Source organism: Ranitomeya variabilis, chromosome 4 (genome assembly GCF_051348905.1).
Source record: "Ranitomeya variabilis isolate aRanVar5 chromosome 4, aRanVar5.hap1, whole genome shotgun sequence".
In the NCBI taxonomy this organism is placed as follows: domain Eukaryota; kingdom Metazoa; phylum Chordata; class Amphibia; order Anura; family Dendrobatidae; genus Ranitomeya; species Ranitomeya variabilis.
In genome coordinates, this window is record NC_135235.1 from 78,161,398 (window position 1) to 78,173,290 (window position 11,893).

Consider the following 11,893-nt stretch of genomic DNA (forward strand, 5'->3'; position numbering starts at 1 on the left):
TTGGGCGCATGGCAGAGCTCGGAAGGGAAGGAGCGCCATTTGACTTTTCAATGCAAAATTGGCTGGAATTGAGATCAGAACCCATGTCGTGTTTGGAGAGCCCCTGACGTGCCTAAACAGTGGAAACCCCCACAAGTGACACCATTTTGGAAAGTAGACCCTCTAAGGAACTAATCTAGATGTGTGGTGAGCACTTTGAACCTCCAAGTGCTTCACAGAAGTTTATAATGTGGAGCCGTAAAAAAAATTAATATTAATTTTCACAAAAAATGATATTTTTGCCCCAAATTTTTTATTTTCCCAAGGGTAGCAGGATAAATTGGACCCCAAAAGTTGTTGTGCAATTTGTCCTGAGTACGCTGATACTTCATATATGGGGATAAACCACTGTTTGGGCGCATGGCAGAGCTCGGAAGGGAAGGAGCGCCATTTGACTTTTCAATGCAAAATTGGCTGGAATTGAGATCGGAACCCATGTCGTGTTTGGAGAGCCCCTGACGTGCCTAAACAGTGGAAACCCCCACAAGTGACACCATTTTGGAAAGAAGACCCCCTAAGGAACTTATTTAGATGTGTGGTGAGCACTTTTAACCCCCAGTTGTTTCACTAAAGTTTAGAATGTAGCGCTGTGAAAATCAAAAAATCATTTTTTCTTTCCACAAAATGATGTTTTAGCCCGCAATTTTTTTTCCCCCAAGGGTAACAGGAGAAATTGGACCACAAAAGTTATTGTCCAATTTGTCCTGAGTACGCTGATACCCCATACATTGGGGGGAACCACTGTTTGGGCGCACGGCAGAGCTCGGAAGGGAAGGAGCGCCGTTTGAAATGCAGACTTAGATGCATTGGTCTGCAGGTGTCATGTTGCATTTGCAGAGCCCCTGATGTACCTAAACAGTAGAAACCCCCCACAAGTGACCCCATATTGGAAACTAGACCCCCCACGGAACTTATCTAGATGTGTTGTGAGAACTTTGAACCAACAAGTGTTTCACTACAGTTTATCACGCAGAGCCATGAAAATAAAAAATATTTTTTTTTCCACGAAAATTATATTTTAGCCCCCACATTTTTATTTTCCCAAGGGTAACAGGAGAAATTGGACAACAAAAGTTGTTGTCCAATTTGTCCTGAGTATGCTGATACTTCATATATGGGGATAAACCACTGTTTGGGCGCACGGCAGAGCTCGGAAGGGAAGGAGCGCCGTTTGAAATGCAGACTTAGATGGATTGGTCTGCAGGTGTCATGTTGCATTTGCAGAGCCCCTGATGTACCTAAACAGTAGAAACCCCCCACAAGTGACCCCATATTGGAAACTAGACCCCCCACGGAACTTATCTAGATGTGTTGTGAGAACTTTGAACCCCCAAGTGCTTCACTACAGTTTATAACGCAGAGCCGCGAAAATAAAAAATATATTTTTTTCCACGAAAATTATATTTTAGCCCCCATGTTTTTATTTTCCCAAGGGTAAGGCTGGTTTCACACTTGCGTTTTTTTTAAAAACGCATGTGTGAAAAAACGCATGTAATCGCGGTAAAATGCATGCGTTTTTTTAGACGCATGCGTTTTTATAGAAAAACACAAGAAAACAAGAAAAAACCAAAAAACCCTAACCCTACCCCTAACCCTACCCCTACCCCTAACCTGAAATACGTGGCACTGAAATACGTGGCACTGAAATACGTTTATATACGTATATACGTATATACGTATATAAGTGCCACGATATTTCAGTGGCCACGTATATAAGTGTCACGTATATAAGTGCCACGTATATAAGTGCCACGTATATAAGTGCCACGTATATAAGTGCCACGTATTTCATGTACATGCCACGATATTTAAGTGCCACGTATTTAAGTGCCACGTATTTAAGTGCCACGTATTTAAGTGCCACGTATTTAAGTGCCACGTATTTCACGGCCACGTATTTCACTGAAATACCGTGGCACTGAAATACGTGGCACTGAAATATCGTGGCACTGAAATACGTGGCACTGAAATACGTGGCACTGAAATACGTGGCACTGAAATACGTGGCACTGAAATACGTGGCACTGAAATACGTGGCACTATGACTGTCAGAAAATGTTCATTAAACGGTTAGGGATGAGTTTAGGGGTAGGGTTAGGGTTAGGGTTTGGATCCCTTTATCACCTTGATGGTGGTGGGTGACTTTTCAGTGTGTGTTCTGTTTTTTTTCTATAAAAACGCATGCGTTTTTAACGCAAACAAACGCGTTGAGATCGGACGCCATGTCGCGTTTGGAGAGCCCCTGATGTGCCTAAACAGTGAAAACTCCCCAATTCTAACTGAAACCCTAACCCCAACCCTAACCCTAGTCCTAACCCTAGCGCTACTTTCACACTAGCGTTTTTTTGCATACGTCGCAATGCGTCGTTTTGGCGAAAAAACGCATCCTGCAAAGTCCTCTGCAGGATGCGTTTTTTCCCCATAGACTAACATTAGCGACGTATTGACACACGTCGCAAGCGTCGTGCGACGGTTGCGTCGTGTTGTGGCGGACCGCCGGCAGCAAAAAACGTTACATGTAACTTTTTTTGTGCTGACGGTCCACCATTTCCGACCGCGCATGCGCGGCTGGAACTCCGCCCCCACCTCCCCGCACCTCACAATGGGGCAGCGGATGCGTGGAAAAACAGCATCCGCTGCCCCCGTTGTGCGGCGCTTGCACAGTATGCGTCGGTATGTCGGGCCGACGCAGCGCGACGGCCCCGTACCGACGCTAGTGTGAAAGTAGCCTAACGGGAAAATGGAAATAAATATATTTTTTAAAATTTCATTATTTTTCCTAACTAAGGGGGTGATGAAGGGGGATTTGATTTACTTTTATAGCGTTTTTTGGGCGGATTTTTATGGTTGGCAGCCGTCACACACTAAAAGACGCTTTTTATTGCAAACAATAGTTTTTGCATCACCACATTTTGAGAGCTATAATTTTTCCATATTTTGGTCCACAGAGTCATGTGAGATCTTGTTTTTTGCGGGACGAGTTGACGTTTTTGCTGGTACCATTTTTGGGTACATGACATTTTTTGATCGCTTTTTATTCCGATTTTTGGGAGGCGGAATGAACAAAAACCAGCAATTCCTGAAATTCTTTTAGGGGGTGCGTTTATACCGTTCCGCGTTTGGTAAAAAGGATAAAGCAGTTTTATTCTTCGGGTCAGTACGATTACAGCGATAACTCATTTATATAATTTTTTTATGTTTTGGCGCTTTTACACAATAAAAACTATTTTATATAAAAAATAATTGTTTTTGCATCGCTTTATTCTGAGAGCTATAACTTTTTTATTTTTCTGCTGATGATGCTGTATGGCGGCTTTTTTTTTGCAGGACAAGATGACGTTTTCAGCGGTACCATGGTTATTTATATCCGTCTTTTTGATCGCGTGTTATTCCACTTTTTGTTTGGCGGTATGAGAATAAAGCGTTGTTTTTTGCCTCGTTTTTTTTTTTTTTTTTTTACGGTGTTCACTGAAGGGGTTAACTAGTGATATAGTTTTATAGGTGGGGTTGTTACGGACGCGGCGATACTAAATATGTGTACTTTTATTGTGTGGTGTTTTTTTTATTTAGATAAAGAAATGTATTTATGGGAATATATTTATTTTTTTTTTCTTTATTTAGGAATTATTTATTTATTTTTTTTACACATGTGGAAAAAATTTTTTTTTACTTTTTTACTTTGTCCCAGGAGGGGACATCACAGATCGGTGATCAGACCGTGTGCATAGCACTCGGTCTGATCACCGATGTGACAGGCACGTTCCACAGGCTTGCCGGCGCCTGCTATGAGTATTCTCAGCAGACGCCGGCAAGCAGGGTCATCTTATGACCCGGAAGGAGTCCCGCGGCCATCTTGGATCCGGGGACTCCTTCCAGGTCACCGGAGCAGCGCGATCTCATCGCGCTGCTCCGGTGGGAGAGCGCAGGGAGCCCCCGTCCCTGCGCGATCCCCCTCTATGCCGCTGTCACTATTGACAGCGGCATCAGAGGGGTTAAATGCCCGCGATCGGCGACAGCGCCGATCGTGGGCATTGCTGCGGGGTGTCAGCTGTCATATACAGCTGACACCCGCACCCGATCACCGCGGCGCTCAGCGTGAGACCGCGGTGATCGGGGCGCCGTACTAGTACTGCGGCTGTCAGTAATGCAGTGCCGGCAGCGCAGTACTAGTACGGCGCATGTCGGGAAGGGGTTAAATGAAAAGATGGGGCATATCTAAAGATAAATATAATGCTGCTTGCTGGGAATGCGGAGCAAGTGCTAGATGAGCTAAAGCCAGTAAGGAAATGAGGGTTGCAAGGGAGACAAAAAAAATGCAAAAAGGATTTTGGGGGGTATGTCTAAAGCCAAAGAAAAGTCAAAAATGTTATAGGATTTAAAAAAATGAAAAGGGTGAAGTGGTCAAAAATAATGTTCAGAAGGTCGACCTGTTAAATTCCTATTTTGCATCTGTGTTCTCTTAAGAAAGCAATTGTAACATCAACTGATCTTCACGGTGGCACTGAAGGAATAAATTAATCCAGACTATCTATAAACAGAGAGATGGTGAGGGAACACTCAGCTAATTTAATTGAATTTAAATCTCCTGGTCCAGATGAATTATATCCTAGGGTACTGAAAGAGTTAACAGTGGAAATTGCAGAATTTTTTAAAAATCTTGGAGCACATGAGCAGTCCCAAAAGGTTGGAGAAGGGCTAATGTTGTCCCTAACTTAAAAAAAGGAAAGAAGATGGAGCCAGGGAATCACAGGCCAGTGAGCCCTGCTTCTATACCAGGAAAGATTTTAGAACAAATCATTAAACACCATGTATGTAAGTACTTGAATAAGAATACAGTATTTAACCAGAGACAACATGGGTTTGTAGCAAACGAGTCATGCCAAATTAAACTAATTTCCTTCTATGATGGAATCACTGACTGGGTGGATCAGGGAAATGTGGTAGATATAGTAAATCTTGACTTCAGCAAATCCTTTGATAAAGTATCTCATACTATCCTTATTGAAAAAATTACGAAGTATGGGACTGACAAGGCTACGGTTAGGTGGATTCATAACTGACTCAGTGATCGTACTCAAAGAGTGATAATAAATGGCTGCACATCCAATTGGAAAAGAGTTTCAAGTGTCTCAATACTATGGTTTCCTCTTTTGTGACCTCACAAGTTACAGTTTTGTTGATTTTGTATTTTAAATATTTGTTCACAATAAAATAATGATTTTATTATTTCTATATGTCAGTGGTTGCTTACTACTGCCATGCTGCTGCAGTGCAACCTCCACCAGGGGGAGCTAGTGAGGGAAGTGAGGCTGCACACACAGAGTAGCACCACAGAGCAGCAGCACAGGCGCCACCAAGTGGCAAGAGAGTGGTTAGACAAGCCGAGTCAAAAAAGAGTCAGAAGCAGAAGTACCAGAGGTTGCAGCAGTACACGTGGTCAGGAACAAGCCAGGGGGTTCAGCAATGGTCGGAAGAGGATAAGACAAAGACAGAAGGCAGAAGAGAGTCCGAAAACAAGCCAAGTCAAACCCAGGGAATCAAAAAAAAGTTACAGGGAAACACTGGGAAAGGGCAGACAGAGGGAGTCAACAGACATGGGGCAAGTCAGGGATCACAGCAGGACAAATCAAGATCTACCAGAGTCAGGTACACACACTGAAGGCAGAACTATAGCTGACACCACCAGCAGGATGCATCGGAGCTAAATAGCAAACCTAAACCGAGAATGAGGCAGAGCAAAGTTAACCCTTGACATGATCAGCTGGGAAAAGGGCAGACAGGACTAAACCCCGGAACGGATCATGACAACTACAGTTTTCTTTTGAGTGCAAATATGTCTTTGTTAGTACTCTATTTATTTGACTTACTTTAGGGGGAATATACACAATTGATCCCCCCTATATTGAATATGTTTTTTTTGAACATTTTGATACTAGAATCTTAATTTGCAGACACGGTGAGATTCTTGCATTGCGGGCCGGAGCTTCACTCTACCCCTCTGGATAGAAGAGAGTTTAATAATAATTGACTGAATTCTGCAAGTCCCATGATTCTGAGCTATATAAATTCAATTTTATGCTGGGGTCTTTGATTCTCTCCTGCAAGAGAATTGGGCCAGTTATGCTAATGACACTCGGATCACACTCTGTCATAGTTTGATCAGAGTGTCACCTTAGTGCGATCTGATTCTATAGCATGCAAGAATCGTATCACTGATGCAGAGAAGATGGAGAACTTAATTTTTCCATTTTTTGTGTCCACGGTAATTGGACTGCACTCGGATGACATCTGACTGCAGTCCAATGTTTCACATGCATCTGTAGACTTGCATGGCTGCACATGATCATCAGATGCACTCGCAGAATGATGCGATTGTTTCTCATGCCGAATCGAATCCTGTGCTGTCCAGAAGTGATTCAGACTTACTGCATTCCCATCACTTCCATGGAAGCCATGTTGGATGCTTAAGGATCCGAATTAGTCTTAGCAGAGGAGGCAAATAATGGGCAACTGGTAGGGTTATTATCTATGACAAAATTAAACTCACTTTTTGGTGCCAGTGTGGACGTACGCTTTAATTCTCTCAATTCTGTCCCCAGTCCAAATCACTTGAGTCTATCAATTGCTTATTTATTTAGACAAATCAAATCTTACAAGTTGATTTGTCCCTAGAAATTAGTTCAGATCCTAGCTCAGACCTCCGAAGATGTTATCTTAATGGCATAGTAGAAGAATAAGACAAAGGGGTAAGTCAGACGACCATATTACTCGTGCGACGATCACATCTCAATCCTTGAACTGGGCATCAGCTCACCGTATCTGAGCGTGACGGCATGTATTTCTATGGAGCTGATACGCTCATGTCAGGAGAGCCGACGGCCAGTCCGAGGATTGCGAATACGGCCGTCTGTCTGTGTCATGATATTCAAACTCTCCTTTACGCCTTATTCATATAAATGTAAAGAAATAAGGACTATGTCTTATTTACCTTTTTTTAATTCTCCATATATGTTGTGTCCAAAAAGCTTTTTTAAATATTTTTATCAGACAGAGGCCGTGCATTGTTTCCACTGCCTTTTGTTAGCAGAGTATGGCCCACATCTAGGTACCAAGGGGAATAGCCTGAACTATGGATGTAGCAGGCGGCCATGTGTACAAATGCAGTGATTAACATTAGTCCTGTATTCAGGATCTTCAAAATTGTAGATAGCAAGGACAAAAAATACACAAGTGTCAACAAGGGATGTCCGATAGCATATTTATCAGATATGTAATAAGTGTAGTAGATATTTATACCTTTGTGTTTCATCCACATCTTGCACCTCCAACAGAGCATTTATTTGTGAAGGAGAGAGGAAAGATTGTAATGAGAAATCCTCCGATGTACTTCCAGGGGCGTCATCCTGTTCAGGAAGAGAAAACAAGTGAGAGACTGTTTTACAGTGAAAAAGATTGCACGACCTCCAATTCACCTGCGGTACGGCCTCCAAAAGCTGTGCCTGAGAAAGGTGAAATGTATGTAGGTGAATATGCACAGGTGCTTCTCACAAAATTAAAAAATCATCAAAAAGTTACCGTAATTTATTTCAGTTCTTCAATACAAAAAGTGAAACTCGTATAGAGTCATTACAGAGTGATCTATTTGAAGTGTTTATTTCTGTTAATGTTGATGAGTATGGCTTACAGCCAATGAAAAACCAAAAGTCATTGTCTCAGTAAATTAGAATACTTTATAACACCAGCTTAAACAATGATTTTAAAATCCAAAATGTTGGTCTACTGAAATGTATGTTCAGTAAATGCACTCAATACTTGGTCTGGGCTCCTTTTGCATCAATGCGGCGTGGCATGGAGGCGATCAGCCTGGGGCACTGCTGAGGTGTTATGGAAGCCCAGGTTGTCCTACATAAAAATAATAAAATCAGTTTAACTCACTCTCCCCAGGTCCAGCGATGCCTCTAGGACGCTGCTTTGTTGATAGGTTGCAGCCATGACTGGGCTCAGTTGGTTAGGTCCTTCGAGACCAAAAAATAAATGAGCATGAAAGAAGGAAACCTGGAATGTCCTCAAATGGATCTGAAGAATTAGGCACTTCATAGTTAGATTGAGGTGATATTTATTAGCAATCCAATTTGCATGTTAATTCAGGGGCGGGCATATCATTGGAGGGGCTCAAGAGGTAAAGGGGACCATCACCACCTCCAAGATAGGTGGAATTGTACATTATAATGAGTTATTAGACTGCATCCCACATAATGTTTTTGCACAGGGGCCCTTTTCGTCCGTGTCGTGATTTGTACATACAGCGTCTCAGTCAATAGCACAGAGCAGTGTTCCCCATCTCCAGTACTCGGGAGCCACCAACAGGTTTTCAGCATTTCTTCAGTCTTGCCCAGGTGATAACTGCATTACCTGCACAGGCAATAATTCCATCACCTGGGCAACACTATGGATATCCTAAAAACATAATGTGTTGGTGGCTCTTGAGAACAGGAGTTGGGAAACACTACATAGTAACATAGTTATTGAGGTTGAAAGAAGACGTTAAGTTCATCTAGTTCAACCCATAGCCTAACCTAACATGCCCTAACATGTTGATCCAGAGGAAGGCAAAAAAAAACCATGTGGCAAAGAGTAAGCTCCACATTGGCGCTTAGACCTTCTTCATATTCACAGACTGCATTTAGTAGGGGCGAATATGGTAGAGCAGCGCTCATTGTAAGGCCGCTTTCACACGTCTCTGTGTCCGGTATGTCTGTTGACAGTTTTCACACGTACCGGAGACACTTACACTCATAGACCCATTCACGTGAATATGTCTGTGCACATGTCAGTGTTTCCATGGACCATGTGTCCATGAGCAAAATACTCTGACCTGTCTGTTTTTTTAACAGCAGCAGAGCAGCAAAACATCCTGCACACGTGCACACTGATGACACACGGGTGACATCTGTGTGTTATCAGTGTAACACATACCAGTGCCTGGGAAGCAGTGGTACTGTTAGTGCTGTTCCCCGGTGTTGGGTTCTGAAAATGGCTCTCATCATTCTCCCCTGCTCTGCCGAAGATCAGCACAAGCAAGGGAGAATTTTGAGAGTTATATTCAAGTGATAACAGTGAGAGCAGGCAGTGGCTGATGGGGGTATTCATCACCCAGAAATATCAGGACTTGTGAAACCGGCCTTAGTCAGCATGACTGCAGTGGTGAGGCGCCCCAGTCATGTATCTGAAGAATTATTGTCCAAAACGTTATATGTACAATTAAAATGCACATTGTATTGCTACACCTCAATCTAAGTACAGCGTGCCTAGTTCTTCAGACCTACTGTAAATGCTCCATCTACCCAGAGTGCTGTGATCTGCATGCAACTGTATGGTCGGACTTATGGGCATTAGTGTCCCAAAACCACAGCACAGATGTCACTAGGAGGAAAATGGCTGTTCACCTCCTTCAACTTGATGGATCCAAATAAATGTAACTGCCCAGGGAGCTGAATGACTTGTCTCTGTGCCAACCCATAACTTGATCTCCTTATCCCTCAATCTGTTTTCAGACGGACCCCAATAACATATTCCAGGGTCCGGCAGCTGGCTGTCTGGGCCTGGTATGTGGAACGGCAATAACGGATGCTGCATTATTCTCTGTAGGATGAGGATGGATGGACATTTCATTAGTTCTGGATTTCTGACCACAGTGTCGGACGTCGCTGACCTATAACGAGGGCCGGGGGCTCCATCACGTGATCGGTCATTTTACCAAAATATACAATGCTGCAAGCGACATCTGCAGCCGCGTCTCTGACACAGAGGAGAAAGCGGATTTTTTGCAGGACATAAAAAAATTACAACGAAAAACGTGACAAAAAACTAAACTGCCTTATAAAGGGCTAATTTTATATTATTTATTATTTTATATTTAATTTCTGTCAGTTTATGTAGATCGCCTGAGGAATGTTTCTATGGCTCCACCGTACAACGCAAAACAGACGATGAACTACAAGTCTCAGCAATTCCACTTAGCATAATAGAAGGGTTATATGGGACGGGAGAGTATAAGCAAACATCGGCACCAGGTTCAGCAACACACGGTGTGCCTGCTTTATAACGTGTGGACACTCGGTAATAGTAGTGGTAATCGGGTTATTACCGGCTGCTCGGTCTCGCTGTTCTCCTGAGTCGCCATCTTCCTTCCCAGGTTAGCGTCCTGTTGCCACGGTGACCAGGGAGTGCCGCCCACGTGACTTGTCATGTGACGCCTCGCTGCCCTGCAGTCTCGTCCTGCTCTGTCGGCTGCTCCTGTGATGAGTGCTCCCAGGTCTGTGCGGTACCGCACCGGTATTATAAAGATGGGGACAGTGATCGCTGCAGTGCTGGCAATGGCTGCAGATTGAATTGAGCGCCCTCTCTTCTCTTTGCTGCTTATGGCAGATTGCTTCTGTTACAAGATGAGCCCCTCCCCCCCCCAAAAAAAAAAAAGAAATTAGTTCCATAGTGGTGACTTGTTTAACCAGCACTGCAATGTCAGTGTTATCTCCCACTTTTAGTTCACATTCTGCAGGTCAGTGCCAGTTGCTTTAGTGGTCACTCAGGGAGGTGGTCACTCGGGGGCTGGTCACTCGGGGGTTGGTCACTCGGGAGGTGGTCACTCAGGGAGGTGGTCACTCAGGGGGGTGGTCACTCGGGAGGTGGTCACTCAGGGGGGTGGTCACTCGGGAGGTGGTCACTCAGGGAGGTGGTCACTCGGGAGGTGGTCACTCAGGGAGGTGGTCACTCAGGGGGGTGGTCACTCGGGGGCTGGTCACTCGGGGGGTGGTCACTCGGGAGGTGGTCACTCAGGGAGGTGGTCAATCAGGGTGGTGGTCACTCAGGGGGGTGGTCACTCGGGGGGTGGTCACTCGGGAGGTGGTGACTCAGGGAGGTGGTGACTCAGGGAGGTGGTCACTGAGGGGGGTGGTCACTCAGGGAGGTGGTCACTCAGGGGGGTGGTCACTCAGGGGGGTGGTCACTCAGGGAGGTGGTCACTCAGGGGGGTGGTCACTCAGGGAGGTGGTCACTCAGGGGGGTGGTCACTCAGGGAGGTGGTCACTCAGGGGGGTGGTCACTCAGGGGGGTGGTCACTCGGGGGGTGGTCACTCGGGAGGTGGTGACTCAGGGAGGTGGTCACTGAGGGGGTGGTCACTCAGGGAGGTGGTCAGTGAGGGGGTGGTCACTGAGGGGGGTGGTCACTGAGGGGGGTGGTCACTCGGAGTTGGTCACTCAGGGAGGTGGTCACTCGGGGGGTGGTCAGTGAGGGGGTGGTCACTGAGGGGGTGGTCACTGAGGGGGGTGGTCACTCAGGGAGGTGATCACTCAGGGGGGTGGTCACTCGGGAGGTGGTCACTCAGGGAGGTGGTCACTCAGGGAGGTGGTCACTCGGGGGGTGGTCACTTGGGAGGTGGTCACTCAGGGAGGTGGTGACTCAGGGGGTGGTCACTGAGGGGGGTGGTCACTCAGGGGGTGGTCACTCAGGGGGGTGGTCACTCAGGGGGTGGTCACTCAGGGAGGTGGTCACTCGGGGGGTGGTCACTCGGGAGGTGGTCACTCAGGGAGGTGGTCACTGAGAGGAGTGGTCACTCAGGGGGGGTCACTCAGGGGGGTGGTCACTCAGGGGGTGGTCACTCAGGGAGGTGGTCAGTAAGGGGGTGGTCACTGAGGGGGGTGGTCACTGAGGGGGTGGTCACTCAGGGAGGTGGTCACTCGGGGGGTGGTCACTCAGGGAGGTGGTCACTCGGGGGTGGTCACTCAGGGAGGTGGTCACTTGGGAGGTGGTCACTCGGGGGGTGGTCACTCGGAGGTGGTCACTCGGGGGGTGGTC

General features: G+C 45.8%; 1 protein-coding gene across 4 annotated transcripts in view; it reads right to left on the reverse strand.

The window, feature by feature from the left end:
* Positions 1 to 10,298, reverse strand: part of CABCOCO1 (ciliary associated calcium binding coiled-coil 1) — a 209,160-nt gene extending 198,862 nt beyond the window's left edge. For all 4 annotated transcript variants that reach the window (XM_077258779.1, XM_077258780.1, XM_077258781.1 and 1 more), the window contains exons 1-2: positions 10,187 to 10,298; positions 7,336 to 7,442 (exon numbers count right to left, since the gene is read on the reverse strand). In XM_077258779.1, coding sequence (XP_077114894.1) covers positions 7,336 to 7,442; positions 10,187 to 10,288 — 209 coding nt within the window. In that variant the 5' untranslated portion in view covers positions 10,289 to 10,298. The remainder of the gene's footprint in view (positions 1 to 7,335; positions 7,443 to 10,186) is intronic.
* Positions 10,299 to 11,893: the final 1,595 nt, after the last annotated feature.